At 41.5% G+C, this 23,678-nt stretch overlaps 3 protein-coding genes across 4 annotated transcripts in view; 2 read left to right on the forward strand and 1 right to left on the reverse strand.

The window, feature by feature from the left end:
- Positions 1 to 281: 281 nt before the first annotated feature.
- Positions 282 to 10,989, reverse strand: LOC106088671 (uncharacterized). The gene is made up of 7 exons (XM_013254305.2): positions 10,417 to 10,989; positions 10,165 to 10,316; positions 5,825 to 6,737; positions 5,627 to 5,746; positions 5,400 to 5,564; positions 1,501 to 1,609; positions 282 to 1,410 (listed from the first exon to the last, which is right to left on the reverse strand). The coding sequence occupies exons 1-7, from the start codon at positions 10,499 to 10,501 to the stop codon at positions 1,200 to 1,202; spliced, it is 1,755 nt and encodes a 584-aa protein (XP_013109759.2). The 5' UTR covers positions 10,502 to 10,989; the 3' UTR covers positions 282 to 1,199.
- Positions 10,990 to 11,529: 540 nt separating this feature from the next.
- Positions 11,530 to 13,429, forward strand: LOC106088673 (E3 ubiquitin-protein ligase RNF220). The gene is made up of 2 exons (XM_013254307.2): positions 11,530 to 12,109; positions 12,245 to 13,429. The coding sequence occupies exons 1-2, from the start codon at positions 11,768 to 11,770 to the stop codon at positions 13,142 to 13,144; spliced, it is 1,242 nt and encodes a 413-aa protein (XP_013109761.2). The 5' UTR covers positions 11,530 to 11,767; the 3' UTR covers positions 13,145 to 13,429.
- A 1,554-nt stretch (positions 13,430 to 14,983) lies between these two features.
- LOC106088658 (protein winged eye) overlaps positions 14,984 to 23,678 on the forward strand; it is a 141,849-nt gene continuing 133,154 nt past the window's right edge. For both annotated transcript variants that reach the window (XM_013254275.2, XM_013254276.2), the window contains exon 1: positions 14,984 to 17,999. In XM_013254275.2, the coding sequence (XP_013109729.2) occupies positions 17,195 to 17,999 (805 nt within the window). In that variant the 5' untranslated portion in view covers positions 14,984 to 17,194. The remainder of the gene's footprint in view (positions 18,000 to 23,678) is intronic.

The raw sequence follows: 23,678 nt of genomic DNA on the forward strand, positions 1-23,678 counted from the left end.
CGATTTTTTTCCAATTTCAATAGGCTTCGTCACTAGGCCGAAAAACATGCCTGCAACAAATTTGAAGACGATCGGACAAAAACTACGACCTGTTGTTTGTAAACAAATTAACATGGACAGACGGACATAGCTAAATCGAATCAGAAAGTGATTCTGAGTCGATCGGTATACTTATCAAGGGGTGTTACAAACAAATGCACTAAGTTCTAATACCCTGTACCACAGTAGTGGTGTATGGTATAACAACTAAAATTGGTAATTGTTAAAAAAAGAGACCATCATAGATTTTTTGATAACTTTGTATTGCAAATAAAATTTAAATTATAAAGGTTTGGTGTCAATAGCCCAAGGCATTTATATAGATAGTTTTTAAGTGATAATTTTGCTTTTTGACAGTCTCAAGAAGTCGTATTGAGATTATTTATTACCTTAAATTATGTAGGAAAAACCCTGGTAATTGTCTTTGCAATTGAGAGAAAGGGGAAGCTCAAATCTTAAATGTCTTAATACTGCAAAAAAAAGGAAGGCATATGTTTTTTTTTTTTTTTTGTAATGAGAAGCTAAGCATTACAACTCAATTCTATCCAACTGTTATGATTATAATTTATTCGTGGGAGGAGACCACAAAATAGCATAAGCTGAAAATGGCATTTCTTTAAACACAATGTCAAATTACGTTTGGCATTTGTCAGCTCGAGCTATTTCTTGTTTTCCCCCTTAGTTTTATCGTGATTCTGTAATTTTCTTTTTTTACAAAAAATATTAATGAAGCAAACAAAAAAAAACTGATGCTCAAACATACATACACCTACAATAGAAAATGAAAAACAGGTGCATTCAAACATACATACATATAAAAAAAAACAACTCACACAAATAATATTAAATATAATTTACAAAATTAATAATAGTACTAAGAAAATATATCATAAATCATGTAACAAAAAAGAATATAATATGAATATGTGTATAAATGTAACTATAAACGATAAATATATATGTATATGTGTATAAAACATTAGATTATTTGCTTATCATTTTGTTAGTGTCGTTCGCTTTTGTTTGTTTACGCAATTTCTTTTTCTATAAATATACGAAATTTTGTTTGGTTTATCATGTCTTAATTTTTGCTGTTGTAAACATTTCTCAACAATTCAAAATGATGGATCTGTTGTTGTGGGACTTGGTGTCTGCCTTTTTCAGTTCATAGAGTTATAACGTAAACTACTATCAATACCCACACCTGGACTATCTGGTTCTGGCCCTAGATCAGATGATGAATTTGTGAAATTTCGTCGTGTGGGCAATGCATCGCGTATACTTTCGATTAAACGTTGTTGGAATGTCTTGTATTCCATATCGACGGATTGTGTTTCGCCGAAATTGAAATCGGCCACTTCGACATTAAAGCTACGAGTAAACAAAGGAAAAAGAGGAAAATTAAACAAAAATGTTCTAACACCATTAAATGCTCACACACACACACACACACACACTTACCGATTGCGACTTTGCAAATAATATGAGACACCAAATACCACCAGTATGATGGCAACTAAAGTAAATGACACAGGTACAACGACCACAGAGAGTTGAGATTGTTTTTTGGCTATAAAGAAACAGTTTTTTTTAATAAATATTTTTAAATAATTTAGAAAGAGATATTTTTAACAAAATTGTAAGATATAGAAAGAAGTTAGTTGTAATAAATATTTTTGCCTTCCAACATTCATAACCAGTGTTGCCACTCAAGAAAATTATTTTCTACCAAAATTTAAGAAAAATTCTACAAAACCCTACCAAAACCTAACAAATGTTCTACAAGCCAAAAATGGGTTATATGTTTTTATACCCACCACTGAAGAGTTGGCCATTTGGAACACATCAAATTAATAATTTTCAAGGCTACAAAGGCTAGATCGTTGTTGTTGATATGGAATCCAGACAAGTCCGTCTGCCTTTTGGTTGAAACCAGTTTATAGCCTTAAGTTCAAAGATGAACTAGTCTTGAGTTCATAATGTCGTATTTTGCCTCGATTTTAATGCAACCGTCGTAAAAAAGCGGAAGTTTATTGGGAAGTGTATTCCAATAAGATTACCAGAGCGACAGAACGTGCCTCCTTTTCTGCGAACAGGTCGATAGCGTTAATGACGCCGCCAAGATAAAAAAGTTTCTCTAAAAACCCATGTCTAAACTGAAAGTTTAGTAGACGACATGTTGAGGCTTTTGATGAAAACCCATTTTCCACAGGATACGACGGGACTCATGGAGACACCGGAATCTTGGAATAATAGAATAACCCTTGAGGAGCTTCAAACCATTTAATTCACCCAGACCTGATGGAATTTTTCCGGCGTTACCACAGAAAGAAACAGCGTACCTAGGACTTGTATATACTCCGAAAGCCAGGTAAGAGGCAAGGGTGGTGTTTATACCCGGCAAGGCAAGTTATGCGACACCCAAGGCCTACAGATCCATAAGCCTTAAGTCCTTATTACTCAAAACCATGGAACATATTGTGGACACCATGATAAAGAGTAGGACTTCCAGCGAACTGCTCAAATACAAACATCATGTCTATGTCAAGGGAAGGTCGGTGGAGATTGCCCTGCACGAGGTTGTACATAAAATAGAACAATCCTTCGATACCAAAACGTACATCCTGGCGGTACGCATTGACATCGAGTGGGCTTTTAAAAATGTGCGAACCGACACACTGATCCAAGCCTTAGACCAGTTCCGGGTGTACCCGGTCCTTAAAGACTGAATAAACCATATGCTAAGGAACAGGTGGATAAATTGTGTGTCCCATGGCATAAATATAGGGGACAAAGTGGCACAAGGTACGGCACAGTAGGGCATTTTAACGCCACTCCTATGGGTGAGCACTATAAATGACCTATTACGGATGCTGACTGAGGAGGGATTTGAAGCCGTCTGCTACGCAGACGATATTATAATACTTCTAAGGGGTAAGGATCCGAACGAGCTATGCCGAAGGACCGAAAAGGTCTTGCATATGGCATATACCTGGACTAGACCCAGAGGTCTCAATGCTAACCCAGAGTAGAGTGAATATACCTGTTTACGAGGAAGACGAAAGTGGGCCAATTTAACGCACCACGTTTCTTCAAAAAGACGATTTCGATATCTGACAAGGTCAAATACTTAGATGTGATCTTGGACAGAAAACTGAATTGGAAGTGTCACATTTAGGAGCGTACTGAGAAGGCTCACAGATGTTGGGCACTATGTAGACGGTCCGAAATGGGGTCTGAATCCGAGGATATGGGGCCTGAATCCGAGGATAGTCCACTGGCTCTATAGGAGCGTGATTAGACCAATACTTTCTTACGCCTCAGTAGTTTGGTGGACTGCTATGAAGAAAAAGTGCAACATAAGGACCATACAACAGGTTCTGAGAACATGTTGTCTTGGCATAGGCGGAGCGAGCGAGCGCCCACTAGGTCACGGGAGACTATTCTAGATAACCGACCCATTGAGATTCAGATTAAGTGTGAGGTAGCCACTGCGGCTAAGAGACTTAAGGCGATGGGAGAATGGATTGAGGATGGGAGCAGCTCATACCATCGCGGTATAATCGAGGCGACGATAGGAAGGAAGGGAAGACGTTACCAATCGGATACCTGAGATGAACCTCAAAGTTGAGTGCTAGGCACTGCTGCCATCGGCACAGTCCTGGATTGACTGAACCCTAGACCTGGGGTCTACATTGAGAACCCAGGGACTGAGATCTGTTTCAGACTACCTGAACATAATACGGTCCTGCAGGCGGAAATCCGGATGATCACGGAATGCGTGAAGTGGTGTGGTGCTAACGCGAGGACGTCACGATCAGTCTTGCAGTGTAAGAAGGAAATTAACGCCTTCTCTGAGGATGTCAAAATCCGCATCGTTTGGATGCCGGGCCATAACGGAGTAAGGGGAAATGAAAGGGGAGACGATTTTGCGGTGAAGGCCAGAGGACTGACGTCAATAAAATTGGTTAACCTGAAGCCTTTGGGGTTGACACAGTCCGAGTTAAGGAAGTGGGCGACAAATGTGGTCGGTAGGACGGAGAAAATCCCATAGGGGGATCCAGATCGTGAGAAGACGAGGCTATTACTGAAAGGAAGTAAGAAGGAAGTCAGTAAAGCTATTGCTATCATAACGGCACACACCAGGTTCTGTGAGAATTAGACCGGATTGCAGATGATCAATTAAGGAACAGCGCTGAACATCTCACATATCAATGAGTGCAGTCCTCTTCAAGTTGAAACTCAATGATAAGGGACCTATTTGGAGAGAAGTTTTACAGGACAAATGTTGCCAGCATTAGAAGAGAAAAACCAGCACTTAACATTTTTTTTCTGATGGTCTCTCCAGGATTCGAACCCAGGCGTTCATATGCGGACATGCTAACCTCTGCGCTACGGTGGCCTCCTAACCTACAATATGTTGCCCAAAACAGCATCTAGTGCGCCATCTTCCATAGATATCAAATGGGATCTTCATTATCTAGAGCGAGAGTTTATGCGTCATCTGGATCAAGCAGCAGGACTGTACAACATTCACGAAGATATGGCAGTGGAGACGGTAAACAGCTAAAAACTGTGTTCTATGCTACCGAAGCACCTGATGAAGTTAACCTTCCTCGGCAAACCAGAGTAGTTTTGATTTAACTACGTTACGGCAGATGCAGCCGCCTTATTTGTAATGTTCTAGCATTGATGCCAATGTGCTATACGTGGTCTTCTTGTAACAGGGACCACAGGTCACACGACACACGTCATCTACATAGCTGTGAACACTGCACAGGCTGGAACATTGAGGTCCGATCTGAGTGGTGTTCATTTCTGTCACGAGAGGCTTAGCTGCGAGTTACCGGGCGCGTCCACAGATTGCGGATAGTGGAATGCTCCATACGGAGTAGCTGCAAAGGCAGTTGTGGACAATCAGCGTTATCGCGCGGAGAGCCACAGTGAGGCCCAGTAGCACCGGCTCTTGCACAAATACTGAGTGCCTATGATGCTCGGGTTATTAAATGACCAATGGCCACCATATTCCCGCAGCGATCTGTCCTTTGGACCGGAACGAGCTTGCTCATCTACAGGAGCTTGAAAAGCACCGCCACCACCACATGAATATCTGGCTACAACAACAACAAAAATCAAAGTTTCTTACATGAACCCATAAATAATTGGATTGTTTTGGAGACATTACAAATTTTTTTTAACACCTTGGGGACAAACAATTTTTGTTTGCCTGTTTTGAGGACATTTTTAGTAAGCAAAACTTCTAGTATTACTTCCTATCACTTCAGAGGGGATATGATTACTTTTAGGTTATTTTTCAGTCAGCATGGTTATATACACTCTACCATAACTTTATCACTTACCCTCGTAGATGTTTATCGTAACTTGATTGACTGTTTCCGAAACATCGTTGCGTATAAAGAACAAAAATGTTTTGCTGTCTCCATAGTAGCGATTATATTTAAATTCGCAACTATCAATGCTATAGTAAAATTTACATGTCTCATTACCGGTGGCATTATAGGGGGCTACAACAAAAAAAATCCATGTTAGTTTCAAATGCTGTGAATGGATAAATCAACCCACTTACCATCGAATACCAAAACACAATATTCGATTTTAGAAGAACCTTTACATTTAATATCCAAATTTAAGAGATCACCATGTTGCAGCCAATTTTTGCCACTGACTGTAAAGTTGGTAATGGGAGCTATGCAGAAAAATGTTATAATAGAATTTTATTAAACTTTCTGATTAAGTTAAGGTAAAACGATATGTGGCCACTTACATTTTGAAACAATTTGCCTGCGATAATAACCGTAGATTTTCATGGGATCTCTAACAACTATGGATTTATTGACACAATTGAAAGGTGGCTCATTGCCATCTTCATAAGACTTTGGTAGTAAATTATAATGCTGTACACCCGCTGCATAAGAATTGCGTTCCAATTTGGGATTTATAAGTGCCGATGACACATTAAGGGGGTTGTTGCCTTTATTTTGTGTTTGCAAAGCGGCTGTTAGATTTAATCCCAGTAAGGCAGCATTTGCATGCGCCGCTTGCGCTATTTCCTTTGAAGCCTCAGCAGAAGTGTCACGTTTTGATTTATTAGATTGCGGTTTTGGTTTTATAGTCGTCGTCGACGTCGTGGTGCTTGAGGTGGTTGTGGTTGGTTTCGGCGTTGTTGTTGTTGTAGTAGTGGTACTTGTTGTCGTCGTAGTTGTTGTTGTGGTTGTCGTAGTGGTTGTTGTAGTTGTTGTCACCGGGTCTGGTAATTTTTCAAAAGATACCACCACCAAAGCCTCGATATCATACGATTGCTCTGGCTCTTTATACAAAGCCTGATAACTGAGACCATTCGATACACCCAGATATGTACAGTTTTGGAACCAGTATGTCTGTATGTATGTAGCATTTTCCCTAAGATAGATTTCTTCTTCGGTAGGTAAACCAATGGTATGGTTAACTATGCCTTTGGTCGACACATATTCCTTGGGACGCTCCGCACCATCTTGTACAAGTTGCATATTACCACCCAGGGTATCTGTAACTTCTATGGGAATCGTAGCCGAGGCTATTGAAATCCAAATAAGATAGTCCTCCTGCACATTCACCGATACATGATATTTGCCATATTTTGTTTTATTCTTTGGATATTCAATAGTCCATGTGTGGTAGGGTTGTGTAGAATCAAATTGCTAGAAATAAAAGAGAAAAGACAAAACAATTTAGCTCATGAAAAAAACTTGGAAACAATGTTGTTGTTGTTGTTGTAGCAGTGTGTTACACTCTGAGGCGGCAGCCCTTGCCGATGAAGAACTCCATCGGGTCAAACCGGTGCGTACAACCGGCTGCCATGTGATTGTGGAAAGCAATAGAACACACATGACAATCCCCCAATTTTGAAAAATCTCGGGAAGAGCCTGCCAATTCCATTTTTCGGGTACGGAAATTGGGGGAAATGAAACAAACTTATGGTTACCGAATTTGGAATTCGAATTTGGGGCCAAGTAACACCAAAAAAAAAACACCGTAAAGACACCGACGGTGTTTTTTTGGCCAGACATGTCATGAGAAGCTTTTTGACAGACAGGCCGGTCAGTGTGGTGTTGATTGCTGTCATGAGAAGCTTAGTGCTATCGAGCGCGTCCACAGGTTACGGATAGTGGACTGCCCAGTACGGAGTAGTTGCAACGGCAGTCGCGGAAAATCAGCGGTATCGAGCGGAGAGTCTCAGTGAGAGGTCGGGCGGCATAAATACTGAGTACCTATGATACTCCATATGACATGGCGAGTTATTTTTGCCTTTTGATAACCAATGGCAAACCTGTTTCCGCGGCGATCGTCCTTTGGACCGGAACTAGTTTGCTCACTTATAGGAGCTTGGCGAGGATAGCCACCTCCATATGAAAATTTGGCTACAACAACAAAAACAACCGCAAATACAAATCTGGCATTAACATTTTGGTGACGAGCGCGTCCACAGGTTACGGATAGTGGACTGCCCAATACGGAGTAGTTGCAACGGCAGTCGCGGAAAATCAGCGATATCGAGCGGAGAGTCTCAGTGAGAGGTCGGGCGGCATAAATACTGAGTACCTATGATACTCCATATGACATGGCGAGTTATTTTTGCCTTTTGATAACCAATGGCCAACCTGTTTCCGCGCCGATCGTCCTTTGGACCGGAACTAGTTTGCTCACTTATAGGAGCTTGGTGAGGATAGCCACCTCCATATGAAAATTTGGCTACAACAACAAAAACAACCGCAAATACAAGTCTGGCATTAACATTTTGGTGACGACCCATCTCCATAACTGCCAGGCGGACATAAAAACCGATCTGGACAATATGGGACTCAAATAGAAGATATTCGTGAATAATCGTGAATAAAGTTAGAATATTTCTTGGAAAGTTGGGGCCTAGTAGTGAGCTCGGAACCACACCCAAAGCCAGCAAGCGTGATTGATTCGCAGACATGTGCCCGGTTATTCAACCGACAATTTATTGAGCACCGCGAGAGTGAGAAGGCAAGGTTGTTAATCGGCTCGGATATGATCAGTGTCAAGTCATCCTAGACGCTGGGCCCAGACGGAATCTGTATACGGATGCTAAAAAACTTGGTGTACCGGTAGTCGAGTACATGACACATGTTCTAAGCCGGATTGACCCCATAGAGTTCTTCACCGGCAAGGGCTGCCGCCTCAGTGTATAACACACTGCTACAACAACAACACCAAACGAAATTTCAGACAAGGAGACAGCCTATCGTGCGATCTCTTTAATATCTTGCTGGAGAAGATTATACGTGATGCAGATGTGAAAAGATATGGCAAACTAATCACTAGAGAACACAAGCTACTCGCCAATGCCGACGACAGACATCGACATAATAGACCGGTCACCGGAAGTAGTAACTGCAGCCTTTTAAAGAATCGAAAGAGAGTCAGTGAAAATTGGTCTGGCCGTAAATGGAGATAAGACAAAATGGATGGTTTCAACTACCAAAACGCCTTGTACAACCGAGCAAATAAAGATAATGGAGAAAGTTGGGAACCACAACTTTGAGATAGTCAGCAACTTTATCTATCTAGGCACCGCCATAACCGAAACGAACGACACCAGTTTTGAGATAAAGCGAAGAATAATACTGGCAAACAGATGGTACTTTGGATTAAGTAACCAGTTTAGAAACAAGGCCACCTCTCGACAGACGAAGATTACACTATACAAGACACTGATGTTGTTATATGATTAAGAGGAACTGAGCAAGGGGGAGTCTTACAGATAGTGCTCCCTTCTTTCATCAGTAGCTAAGAATCTTAAAGGAATTCTCCTCCCGAGCCAAGTTGGAGTAGTTCGATTTGCTGAGCACCAGCACGGATTTCGTAAAATAAATACATAGCACGACAACGGCTTTGTGCGCCATCACAACACCTTCGACTCTTGAATCAGGAGTCCTGATTGTAACCTGAAAACAGACGATACATGACACCTGCTTAAACTGTTCAGCGAATCCTATGGACGCATTCCAACTTAGTCGCAAAGTTCCTAGATCTGCATATTTAACAGCACCCAGCAAGATGAAAAGATTAATCAATCTGCTATAACAACAAGGTGGATGTTTAACATATCGCAGATGTCATTAACGTGGAGCCCTGAAGCCATTGTGGCTAAGATATAATGTCTTCTCAGACAACCAGGCCGCCATTAAATCCCTGGAGAAGGTATTTCTGAACACAAAAACCGCCCTCGACTGTCGCAGATCTCTCAACGAGATGGCTGAACAGTTCAAAATTCACCTGTTCTGGGTGCCGGGCCACAGAGATATGCCAGGGGCCACATTCCAGGAATACGGGAATCTGTGGGTATGCTTCTAGCGGCATTTAAGCTAAGTTTTCAGGACCAGGCCCGAAGGACAACGTATGATAGATGGTCACAAAGAGGTGGCTGTGAGCATTCCAAAACTATGTGGCCTAATCTAGACTTGAACATGTGTACCGCCTTGCTGTAGACCTCTTTGATTATCGAATAATCATCACTGGGCCCTCTATGTGGGTCATTTGAATGCTATGTACTTCAAATTATTTCCATTTATATTGAACGTTAAATTTCTTCAAAGCCTTAAAACAACAACAAATCATTACAAACAACACATGCCATTACGTGGCCAATGGAGTGGGTCACAAGTAAGTTATTTTAAAGTCATAGAAATTGTTTTCTTTTTTAAAGCCCATATAAGTCACAAAACGTATCGTGCTTCGCATATATGTATGTATTATTATCGTTACAAGCGACTCATGAAATTTCAGTTAATAATATGCCAAGCAAAATTAGTCATCATTTGTTTATCAACAAGACAAACAGAATTCGAATTTGGCTTCATTAATGCAAGAATAAATGCAAATATGAAATGCCGGGAATGAAAGCAAGAACTTTGTTTACTCAGGTTAATAACATTCCTTGTCTTTTTATCAAGAGAAGTCATATCTAATAGTCGTAAAAGCTTTTAAACCCCCTTATTTCATGCGGTCTTATTACGACTTCTTATTCCACATCTCATTTCTCAAAAAAAAAATAATTTCAACTTATTTGTATATAAAATCTCTGCAGCTTATACTTACCCCTCTATGCTGAGCATCATCTTTCCATATGTAACGATATTTTCCTGTTGGCGCCACCTTACCCTTTTCCTCATAAAGAGTTGCTGTAAAATTGACCGTCGAACCAATCAACGCTGAGGGAGAACTTTGAATTTCTACAAATGTTGACTCCACTAAATAATGAAAACAAAGGAACGAATATTGATATCAAACACATTAGCAATGCATTATCCATTGAGGGGGGCGTTATTTGATTTTTGTTATAGCACATACCACCATTGCGACTCCAAATGACGCAGTACATGAAAATGTGTATGAATAAATGCAAACGATATGACTGCTGTTTAAAAACCTGCATGTTTTTGCTGTAATGTTACACGCCGAAGACTTGCAGAGGCGACTTTAAAACTGAGATTTTCCGAAATTGTATCCCGTAGTGGATGGATGTTAATAATGCTATTTAGTTGAAGAAATTGTTGGATGTGATTATGCGAAATAAATACATTTCTTTTGTTTGATCGTCGTCTCCTCGCCTCTTGTGTTTTTAACCCAGTGGGGTGATTTATTGTAGGTATTTCCTCAGCGGAAGATTTTTACACAATTTTCCTTTTTGTTGTTTGCCTCTCCGTTTTGTGTTTTTTCCCTATTATTGTTTTGTTTGGTAGAGGTTTTTAGATTTTTTCTCCACCGTGTCAATTTTTTGTGTTACGTATATCAATTATATAGATTTCACCGTTTTTTTTTGTTTTGTTCTGGTAACGATGATTAGTTTACAAAATTTATATTTGTTAAATTTTTAAGTTTAACACTCTACTCTTTCTCTTTTCTCTTGATGTTTCACTTGGGATCTAAAAATCGACTTTTAACTAATCGATGAATCGACTTTTGGTGGTTAAAAAAAAATCGAAGTCGATTTTTTCGTTATATCGATTACTTGTAACTGCTGGAAAATAAGTTTCGAGCAGGGATTGAAAATACAAATTTTGAAATGGATCAAAAGAGTAATTTTCGGTTTTGAATTAAGATATCAAAAGTAATCGAGCGCATATGTCAAAAATAGTTCTCAGTAAAACTTCTTTATGATTATTTGCCATATTTCTTCACTTGAAATGCAAAACAATAAGGGTATTTTATATACTCTTTAAGCTGAGTATTCTGTTCAGTATTTTGAGCGGAATGCTGTCAAACTCCATAGTTTGTTTTATTGGTTTCAATAATTAAATGGCTGGTACCTGCCACTTAATTTTACTTGCCACATACGTTACGCGCGCCATTAATCAGTAATATATGGAACTTGGCAACTCTGTAAACTTATTTTTGTAGATTCTCTTTATATAATTTTCGTATTTTGTATTATCCTTTGCTCACTTCTATTCGTAAATAAATGTAGCTTGAAGTATAACTTTGGCAACTCTGACGAGAAGACAATTTTTATTCATTCATTCATTTCGTTGCTGGATAAAAAGAAATCACCAAAAATCACACGAATCCAAAAGAAGTGATTGACAGTGTTTGCACCAATTGCAAGTCCAGCCTTTAAATTCTTGACGATTTGACATCTGCAGTGATAAATTTGTCATTTGTTTAATCTATGGCTTCAGTGTAAAACATTGCTCCTCTATCAATGGCCTCTGCACAAACGCCCTCAAGAGATTTGTCGTCCGCAACGACAACAACAACTGCTACAACTGTGGCAGTAACTGCAACTACTTCAGCTGAGGAGGGAGTAGGAGCTTTATTGCAATGTCCTAATTGTGATAAAAAATTGACGCGTTTTGAAATGGCCTCACACTGTGAGCAAGAAATGCAGCGTCTTAAACAAACACCATTGCTTAAGGAGCCCAATGAAGCAGGCAATGAAGACGAAGCGGAGGTTGGAACAACATCATCAAATGATGCTGGTGATCGACGAAAGCCTTGGTCAGTATTTCAAAGGGTCCAGAGAAATCGCCAATCACGCATGAAGGTAGGTGAAGTTTAAAGTAATGCCTTGAGTTTATATGGCTTCACAAGGGGAAGGGAGTATTACACACCGCATAACAATTTTAGTTTGTAATATTCAATTTGTTAAAACTTTGTTTTTGTTTGTCTTTGCTTGCAGCAACGCACCCGAAAACGCCCTACAGCACCGGAATACCCATGTCCTGTGTGCAGTTTAATTTTTCCCCAAGATGAAATACAACAACACGCTGAAGACTGTTTACGACGCAGCAGTCGTACAGCCAACGGCCGCAGCAATAGTGATGACCATTCCAGCAACGATGACGAAGGCGGCGAAGAATATGAGGAATATGAATGGGCTGGTCAGAAACGAATTCGAGTTTCTAGTTTACTTCAAGGAGGCTATGCCGCAATTGGCATAGGTCAAACAACCAATGGCAGCAGTCATCGCCTCAATGGCCACAACGATGAGGATGACGATGAAGATCTTAATGTGGATGAGGATGACACCCAAATCTATGGACCCACACAATATGCAGAAAATGATGTTATACCTTCGCATATAATGAATGAGGATGAGAGTGATGTTACATCGTATATGCGTCGTCTGATTACAGCGGGCTCAAGTGCCACAGTTAGCACTGCTAGAAATGCCAGCACCACCACTACCGATAGTCTAACTGTCAATTCATCCATACTAAATAATGACATTAGCAATGAAGCTATGGCCTCTTTGGCGGCATCCCTGTCGTCCACCACTACAGCTACAACATCCACATCGACATCCACCACGGAAGAGCAACAACCCACAACTCCTGCACATTATCAACAAATTATCGACTCGTTAAAGGCCAAATTGCGCCACTACGAACAGCAACATATTCCAGGCAAATATAAATGTCTCATATGTTTGGATGACTATCGAAATCCCGCCATATCGGTGGCCTGTTGGCATGTTCACTGTGAACAATGTTGGCTACGCTCTTTAGGAGCCCGTAAATTATGTCCCCAGTGTAATTTGATAACAACACCCAAAGATTTGAGGCGTATCTACATGTAAAATGCATGGAAACTAACTCCTACTCCTCCCCCCCCCCCAAACTCCCCACAATATGATGCTTGTTGTAGGCGTTTCAGTTGCCTATATGTTTTTATTTTGTCTTAATTATTAAGAATTTTTTCCATTGCTATAAGTTTTCCTAAAATATTGTTTTGAGATTTATTTTTTGTCAGTCCACCTTGTAGTGTGGTAGTGTCGTAGATCCTTTTAACGATTTGGCTACAACAAGGACAAGAGGTATTTTTTTAGAAATATTATAATTTTGTTTAGCTTCTAAGACATCAACAGTGCAGTTACAATAAACAAAAAAAAAATATTACAACAACAAAAATAGATGTAAAATTAAAATTGGCCACTCACCACTTCTTCAATCGCAAGGATTTCCGCATCATTCTAGATATGTCTAGTTCTAGTTCTTCAGAGTACACCCTGCATGGAAGTCTACATACTTTCTATTACCAGGGATGTTGAATTTCCTATCAACGTCAGTAGTTATAGTATTTTTTATTTGTACTAATCCTTCTTCAGCTCGCCCTTGTATTTTTTCAGTTAAGCCCTGTTATTGCAATCCTTTGGTGAATAAAGGCCTTCTTGCTAAGAATAGTCAGTTCTGTGAGTTTGGTTCGGTTTTTTTTTTGCAAAAAATACGCATCTAACAATGGCCATCTCGTCACCGTATGCCGGGTTCGGTCTCTGTCGGCTAAAATCGATCTCATCTCGGGATATGAAAGCCACCTCGGTTGGATGACAGAGATGAACACCACACTTGGAGCTCAAAGTTCCAGCTTGTGTCGTGCTCATAGTTATCCCGTGCCGGAATGGACAAAGCTCAATGGGCTTGGCATAAACCCCCTAAATACAGAGCTTCTGTTGTTCACAAGAGGAAGGATGTATGGTGAATTCACGGGAACGGTATTTAATGGAGTGGAGCCGCCGTTCTGTCGGAAGGCTAAGTACCTGGGCGTCATACTTGACCAGAAAGTGAACTGGAGAAGCATTTCTGAGGAGACAGTCAATTTCACCGCAGCCTGTTGTACGTAGCGGATTAACCCGAAGCAGTCCTTCAATGGCCGGTGCTGCTCCTCAGTGTACAACACCCTGCTGCAACAACAATGTGCCTTCTAGTAGGTAAGACGACGTCATCGACCCGCATATCTATCTATGTGGAGACCTCAAGTTTCAGCCTGTGTGGTGCTCACAGCTATCCCGTACCAGGCGGAAGACACGTTACCATCTCGAGCGTCCTTCTCCCTAGCGTGCTCTCTGTGTCCACATTTGTCTTTTACACAATGGCAATACCGGCAGCGGTCCCACATAGGCTGGAAATTTAAGTTCCGACCACAAGGTGTTTATCGTTTTCGTGAAAAGCTCAACTAAGAGAGACCGGACGGTACCAGATCTTACTTAAATACTGATTACCTATAATGCTCCATATGACAAGGCGAGTTATTGGAGCCTTTTAAAAAATCAATGGTTAACCGATGATGTATAATTGCAAGTTTTTAATATGAGGGAAAATGCAGAAGAATAAATGCAGCATGGCACATTGCTCTGCACGAGCAATTAAATTATACGGTGCTTATGATTTAACCATTTGGACCATCAATACTTGTGCTGTATCGTATGAACGTACCATAAATTCAAATAACGTTGGCAACTCCTCTTTCTGACTGATATAGTCCATTTTCTTTGTTATCATTTCACCTAGCGAAACAAAACCACAACAAAATACGATATCGATTTCGACTACGATTTTTGGGTGAACAAAATCGATTAATCGATTAGATGGAAATTGAATTTTTTGATCCCTAATTCATTTCTCTTTGTCTTAATATCAAACGAATACGGAGGAGATATTAAACATAGAGCATAAACAAAATCAATGTGATTTTGATAAAATATTAAAATGAAATGTGACTGACGCAATCTTTAAACAAAAGATTCAGTGTTTTCCAAGTGCATAACTAATTACAGCCTCAAATGTGAAAAAGGAACCTTTCTTGCGTGTTTAGTATGTTTGTGGTGGTGTAATAAAATTGAAAGAAAAGTGATAAATATTGTAACACAATAGAAAAAGAAAAACAACACGACGAATTACAAGATGGGGGCCATGAAAGAAAAAATGATTAGTGATAAAAATAAGCAATGTAACAGTAGTGTTTTATGCTTAAGCCGGTAAGCATAAATGGTGGTTGATGGTTAACTTGATGTAATATATTACGTTTATTCTATTTTCCGTTGATAATTTAGTTTGTATTCTTTCATTACACTTAAAAAAACAATGCCGTCGGTAGCCGCTATGTTCACCATCACCGCCGCCAACGTTTGCGTCGTATTCATTGTGACATAAAAAGCTAATGCCAAAAAGAAGTGTGACGTCTTTGGGCCAAAAAGAAAAGATACGAAAAAAGTGATTAAAACAAAAAAGTGAAAACTTGAAAGGTTACTTTTTGTTGTTGCACATCATCGATACATACATACACACATTGAAATATCTGTGTGGATCATTGCTTTGAAGTGGTTTGCTGTCGCTATCGTCTAAGTCAACTGCATTCAACGCAGCATTGCCGTCGTCACCGTTACCGCCACCGCCGCCTCAACGAGAAACGTCAATGCTTTGAGTGTGTGTGTTTACATACACATAAACACAAACCCGTACGTGTATCTTTATTTGATTGCTTCGTTTTTGTATCTCGTCGTACCCATCCACCATGTCCGCGTAGTAGTTGTAGTCGCTCGTTCGTCGTTATAGAGTATCTTGACGTCGTCCATTTCGTGTGCTTTTCAGTTTTTGATTTCGTGTTTGTGCTAAAACAACAAAAGCCGTCGCAATAAATTTTTGCAACATAGTTTTTGGATGTTCTCAAAAAATTTTTGTTCACCACCTACCCCACTCCAACCCGCAATTGGGGGCCCTCCACAAGTGTCGCAGTTGGGGTTTTTGTTATTGTTGCGCCTAAACCCCCCCCTATTCCACATTTATGAAGTGTGATCTCTACGTGTGTTTGTGCAAGTGGTGTGTTCTCTGAGTTTTTAGGGGAAAGAGGGAAATAAAAAATCTGTAGTCTGTGATGTTTGTGTTTCCAAAGAATTCTAAGAAATATTTAAAAGTCAAAAAGTAAAGAAGGGTAACGTCTAAAAAGGCAAAATAAAAGAAGAGAAAAAGTTAACAAGAAATCAACACCAGCGTTGCATCGTCATCAGCAGCATCTTCATCCTTAAAGTTTTGCCTTGGTTTTTGGTGTTCAAGTGCGTTTGAGTGTGTGTGTGTCTGTGAGTTTAAGCCATCCAAGATAAAATAAACAAAGCGGAAAAAGGAAGAAGTGAATAAGAAAACAGCAAAGTTAAGCAAAAAAAGTGAGATATTTTCTAAAGAAACTCCAAGTGCTGCTGCAGCACCAGGAGGCAAGTAAGCTGGCCCCACACCAAACCCAAAGAGCCTGCTATAGCCGCCGCCATACAGACCAAGAAAATCCAGTTCGAAAGCAGTCGTCAGTGAGCGAGTGAATGGTCGGTCGGTCCGTAGGTCTGTCGGCTTGCTCCCCATTCGCACGAACCATATTGTAGCGCGCCTTCCCCCTCCCCTTGAAAAAACAAAAAAGCATTTGGGAGCATTTTGACGTTTGCCGACGCCATCTCGAAGTTTCGAATTTTCAAGCAAATTCAAACAGAATGACCCATAAATTGAGCTAAACGAAGGAAAAAACGGTTGAAATCTCTAAATTAGCTTAAAAAATAATGTGAATGTGAAAAATAATTGGAAAAGTGAATTTAAAAAAGTGATAACAACATAAAAAACAAAAAACATGTAAAGCTGTTATATTCAGCCTTCCAAACGGAAGCCGCCCCCTAATACAATATAGGGATGGACGGAAAATGTGATTGCAATGAAAAATTTCCCCAAAAATAAATGAATATTCGTTCCTTAAAAAATCCCAGAGTAAACAAAATCAAAAGCTATTGAAGCAAAAAAAAAAAAATAAGTTCCAGGAAATATTAAATAAACCAATAAAGCCTAGCTTCCTTGATATTGAGTGCCAAAAAGTTTAGATGGCCTCATTTAATACCCACTCCCATTCACAACATCAGCAGCCCTCTCATCATCAGCAGCATCTACATCATCCTCATCATCATCAGGCACATAATACGGCTGCATCAGGGGCCAATAATACAACAGCTGCTGATGTTTTGAGATCTAATGCTTTGGCCGCCGGCGGCTCCAATACTCAGCATCATACAGCTTCACAATTGCAACATCATCCTCAACCCCCGCCGCCGCCTTTGTCGTTAACCAACAACTCCGCTCAACATTACGAACGTTCCAGTTCTACAACCACCTCGGCCACCACAACCACATTTCTGGTGCCTGTCACATCCTCGGGTCTAGGACCTTTGGATACCACTACATTTTTAACTGCTGCTGCAGCGGCTGCCGCCTCACCCCATTTTGTCACCTCCTCACCGGTTACCTTTAGTTCGCCCCTACCCAACGTTGCTGCTGGCACAGCAGCTTCTTCCTCAACTTCATCCTCATCCTACACTTTTGTACAGATTAAGCGGGAACCCTGTCAAGTTTCAGAGGTTACCACCTCCAATACCAATCACCATCAACATCATCATCATCACCAACAACAGCAGCAGCAGCAACAACATCATCACCATCATCAACAACATCATACAATTGGTTCGCTGACAACGGCTAACGGCGGAGCAACAGCAGCTAAGACCATGTCCTCATCAACTTTAACGACATTGGTCAAAATTGAGGCTTCCTCACCCAAGGTGCATGATATGGATAATAAAGGCCACAATGGCATGGCGGCGGCAGGATCTGCAAATATGGTGAATAGTTCAAGTGAGTATTAGAAGACATATTAAGTGAAATAGAAATAAAACAAATGGTAAAACTAGCTTTCGGGGACTTGTAAGTCACTGAAACACATCTATACTATTCCTAGGATTCTTGATAATGAAAATGGTCCATTATGTCCCAGTTTCAATAGCCTTCGTATAAGGTTTCTGCACTATTTAAGATAATTTCAAAGTTTTGGCCACATTTTGCTACGGATATGGCTGAAATTTCGTATTTTATGTTTTAAGTATGTATTTGGTTTTGTTTTTGCACCATTGAGGCGGCAGCCCTTGCCTATAAAGGGCTCCATCGGGTCGATCCGGTATATACAACCGGCTGCCATGGGATAGCTTTTGTAGTTGTAGAAACTTATTTTCAGGGGAAGACTAGTTATTTGTGAGAAATGATCCCTGGTTGAGCACGGTACATAGACCCGACTCCAGTGGACTTCTGTTCTCAAACCTGACTATTATAAAGACTATTTTTGGGGAAAGCGCAATTGGCTTTTTGTTAAAATCATATCGCTGGGAGTGTTCGAATTCAATGTGAAAAATCTTATATTCACAATAGATATTCACAATAGACACTGATATTCACAATGGATTCGTTCGCCAACATATCGATATCACCTGATTTCATAGAGAGAAAACATCTGATATCGATGAATTGGCGATATTACCCGGTGAGAAGAAATGGGCTGCGCTCCTCACCAATGGGGTTAACATACAAACATTTAAGGCTGAACTATAACTGCCTTATTCACAAAAATTAATGAAGATTTGAAAAAGGTTTATTTCACAGATTTCCTTTATAAAACTGTCAAATAAACCTATTTTAAGGCTTCATCAAGTTTTGTGAATAAGGCCGTTAATATTTTTGAGATTTTAGGTCCTAGATTGAATTTCGTAAACAAAGTACACATTTATATGACATTTAAGGTTAAAACATAAACTCTACTCTGCGGAACTACGGTGGCTATGGAGCATTGTAAGGTTGAAATTAGAAAAATTCCTGATTCGGTTAAACCATGCCCGTCTGTGGTTTTTCCATATAACAGATTTTAGCCCAAAGCTGAAAAGATATGACTATTGGTAAAAATAGGTTCAGTTTTAGGAATATATGTCTTCTTTTGCCTACACTTGCATTCCCTTATGTCCATTAGTATCCTTGTAAAGCTCACAAATTGCGATAATCGCCACAGAGATATAGTACGTACAGGCCGGAACATTAAGTCCGATATGTGTGGTGTTCATTGCTGTCACGAGGAGCTTAGCTGCGAGCTACCGGGAGCGTCACAGGTTAAGGATAGTGGAATGCTCCATACGGAATGGCTGAAACGGCAGTAGCGGACAATCAGCGGTATCGAGCGGAGAGTCTCAGTGAAAGGTCGGTCGGCAGCGGCAATTGCACGAATACTGAGTGCCTATGATGCTTGATATGACAAGGAGAGTTTACGGCGCCTTTAAAAAACCAACGGCCACCCTGTTCCCCCGGCGATCGGTCACATAGCCCAGAACGAGCTTGCTCACCTACATGAGTTTGACGAGGATCGCCACCTCCATATGAAAATGTGGCTACAATAAAAATAACAGTACGTCCTAAAAATCACATCATCTGTGATTATGTGGATTCTCACCTATGATTGGACTAGCATTTGGATTGGAGGAGAGGAGACCTTCTCACCATGATCGAGAAGGTTCGGAAAGCCATGGCTGGTATGCCTTATACAGCGGAAGGGGTTATGCACCGGGGGAGTCCATTCTTGTTGACGAGTTGAAAGTTAGCTGGATATTTGGAAGGGGTTTGCTACCTTCCCTAGAAAGTTGGACTCGCGGAATCATAGACTTCTGAAAGGGGGTAGTTTCTTTCAGACGATAGTGATGCTGAAGCGGCGGCCCAATCAAATTGTCGCTATATATCTGGACCGTCTGGGGATGTTGAAGGTTCTGGTGTTGGCTCATGTGAAGTCGAGACTGGTTAGGAGATGCAAAGAAATTCTTCGAGCAATGGAAAGGACTATTAGGTCCTGCTGGGTTCCAGTTCTGCAAGGAGTGGTGAACATACATGTATGGAAAAAGGCGAAAAAGCCTGGAAAATATAGCTGATCATTGATGATAGTGCTACTGCATAAGCAGGAAAAGATTGTCACACGAAGGCGAAAGATTTTCGTCCTGTAAGTCTGTCATCTGTTTTACTAAAGACTCCAGATAAGAGATGGACAGTAACACACAACCGCACATAAATTCCTATGCCAGCGGGCAAAGGAAAAACGAACAGTAAGACGCGTACAGTGTTTGAAAATTCGTAGGGCTTCGTTCGGTTGACGTATTGTTGTTATTTTATTCTTACCGGATTGACCCGATGTAGTCCTCTTATAAAGCTAAGTACTCATCCACGAGCCCTGGACATCCTCTAACCCTCCACGCCTCGTTCGAAGGATCATCGTAGGAAGTGTTCACACTTTCAAGAAGCTCTCATAGGGGAAGGTTCACTGTTGCAGTAGGTTAGGTTAGGTTTAAGTGGCAGTCTCCAATCAGAGTCAGACGTTTTCGTCCAATGTAAAGACACAGGAACAGAAGAGAGAAGATTCCTCCTAGTTTCTATACCGTTGAACCATCCAGATCGGTTCAAGAAGCCACAACTGTCGAATGTTCAAATGCAAATTTGCCCATTAAGGAACAGGGCCAAACTTCTCACATATCAATGAGTGCTGGAATCTGTGGGTATGCCTCTAGCGACATGTAAGCTATGTCTTCAGGACGAGACCCGAGGAGCAACGCATGGCAGCTGGGCAAAAAGTTAGGATTATGAACAAATTATGCGTCGACTTGGCTGTAACAGACGTCTCAGTCATTGTGTCCGTCATGAAAAATCACCGTCAACATGTTTGCTAATCAGATGAAAACATTTGCCTGAAAGATACTGCATCCAAATAGAAGTCTATGTAAATCTCTAATTCCTAGGAATTCTACAAAAACCCTGCCCTGGTGCCGCATTCAGCTTAGACCCATCCGTTTAGACAGAGGGACCCAAGAATGGCGGGACGCCCCCAGACCAAGTTCCTTCCCTGGGAAGACAACCTCCAGGTCGCCATGGAAGAAAGATCCATACGGCACATAGGCCGAAGTGTCGCCAATGTCACGTAGTCGCACCACTCCCGGGCCTTCTGCAGAACAAATGAATGTCCGAAATTCAAATAGCGCACAGTCTGACAGCAGCCCCCAAACGTGCGAGACGCTTCTTGCATCTTTTCCGATAAGCTGTGTCGTCACGGGTGTTCAGAGCCGCCCGAATGTCTCCAAAAATCGTGACAGTCTGAGAGGGCACCGCCACTGACTAAGGATCTCATCCAAAGCCCTGAGTATCGTGAAAAACTTTGTCTTAAAAACACTGCACCCATTCAGAAGTCTATGTGACTCCCTAATTCCTAGGAAGTCAACAAAAATTCCACGCCAGCGGCTTGGACTCCATCAGTCTGAGGGCAGTCTTCGACGCCGTGCACTCGACGTACAAGTTCAAAGTTTACAGATCAAGTATCGTATTCAGTGCTGCTCTTGGATCATTTCTCCTCACCCTCGATGTCAGTACCGCCGCAATTCCCTATACCTTCTCCAACATACTGCAAAGACATAACTTCTGGAGAACCCAATGCCACACCAGACACCCTTAGGTGAGGATAGGCTTGATCACAGCAGTGTAAATCTTTTGCATCACACTCGGCCTGAGTCCCTAACTCCTGCCCATCGTATTTCGACAAGCATATAGCGCATTCAGCCCTCATTTGACACTCTCCTCAACGTTTCCTCTCCAGTTCAAATTCTGGTCATGAATAACGCCCAGGTATTTAGCCTCCCAAGAAAGCGGCCGTTCCACTCCATCAAGCGCCGGTCCCCTGAACTCGTCATATCTCCACCTTCTCGTGGACAACAGCATCTCTGTCTTCCTGGGGTGTATGCCAAGCCCATTGGCATTGCATCACACTCGGCCTAAGTCCCCAACTTCTTCCCATTGCATTTCGACAAGAGTAGAGCGAATTTAGCCCTCATTTCACTCTCTTCTCAACGTTTCTTCTCCAGTTCAAACTCTGGTCAAGAATAACGCCCAGGTATTTATCCTCCCAAGAGGGCGGCAGTTCCACTCCATCAAGGGACGGTCCCCTGAACTCACCATACCTCCACTTTCTCGTGGACAACGCTATCTCTGCCTTCCTGGGGTTTATGCCAAGACCATTGGCTCTCGCCCATCTCGACAACTTTGTCAGTGCGCCCTGAAGGATATGCATGGCAGTAATTCTCTCTACTATCACGGGTATCCTTCAGGGCGCACTGACAAAACTGTCGAGATGCAACCGCCACCCAAAATGACGACATCATCAGCTTAGGCAACCACTTACACTCTTTTTCTCTCCGAAGGACCTGAGAATCCCATTAATAATCAAGAAACGCAAAAGAGTTTATAAAACCTCCTGCGGCGTCCCCCTGGTCACAATCCTCCTCACCGAACACTCAGCCTGAGTTGCATTGATAATTCTGCCATTGAGCATAACATCAATCCAGTTCACCAGAAGGGGGGGGGACTACCATATCACCAGAGAATCCAACTCCACGTTATTAAAAGCCCCTTTTATATCCAAAAAGGCCTCCAAAGTGAAATCGCCTGTCTTCAAGTTCCCCTCTATGTAACTCTTCAGGTCGTGGAGAGCATTATCAACTGACCGACCCTTGGTGTAGGCCGCTTATCGAAAATGGGTCAAGAAAATCTCCGATGTTCGCGTCTAACAGTTTCTCAAATGTCCTCAAGATAAAAGACGACAGATAGATCGGCCTAAAGACCTTGGGCCGGAAAGGACACAGTTTCCTTGCCACGCAGTCGGCACAAAGCCAAGCAAAGCGCAAGCCTTTGAAATTCCCATCCAGAAGCCTCATGGCATGTGACCCCGCCGTCTGCAGCATGACAGGCGGTATATCATCCGGTCAGGTTGATTCGTAGGACTCGAATGTAGTAACCATCCGGATTATCCTCCCCCTCCGTTATCATCCGTGACAGTAGAGTGAAAGCATCCGTAACAACCAACAGCGTCGGATTGATTTGTAGGGCTGGAACGTACTTACCACTCGGGTCATCCTTTTCCAATTGTCGTCCCCTCAACAACCGACAGCAACGCTTATACCGGAGGGACATCCGTAAAGTCAGAAGTCACCGGTCTACTGGCCACCACCATAGGATAGGTTTATACTAATCTATTCATTTCGTTTGTAACATCTCGACATTTTTATCTGCGACCCAATAAACCAATAGCCCCCACCCTGCCTACGTCCCTGACTTCCGTATATAGTGGTCCTTCGGCTTGACCTCTTGAGCCCCTAAAAGCTGCAATTCGCATCCCATTGGGTTGTAATTTCGCAAGTAGTGATCTGTTATGACTTCCAACATTCCTGCCAAGTATGGTGCATAACGGTCTATAACCTGATATAGCTTCCATATAAACCTATCTCCCAATTTGACGCCTCAAGCACCTGGAAGCCGCAATTGTAATCCGATTAGTCTGAAACTTTGCACTTAGTGTTCTGTTACGCCATTCACCATACATGGGAAGAATTATCCAAATCTGTGCATAACTTCATATAGGACCCATTTCAACCGATCTCTTGTTTATCCCGGTATAATCGAGGCGACGATTGG

Source organism: Stomoxys calcitrans, chromosome 2, assembly GCF_963082655.1.
Source record: "Stomoxys calcitrans chromosome 2, idStoCalc2.1, whole genome shotgun sequence".
Taxonomy (NCBI): domain Eukaryota; kingdom Metazoa; phylum Arthropoda; class Insecta; order Diptera; family Muscidae; genus Stomoxys; species Stomoxys calcitrans.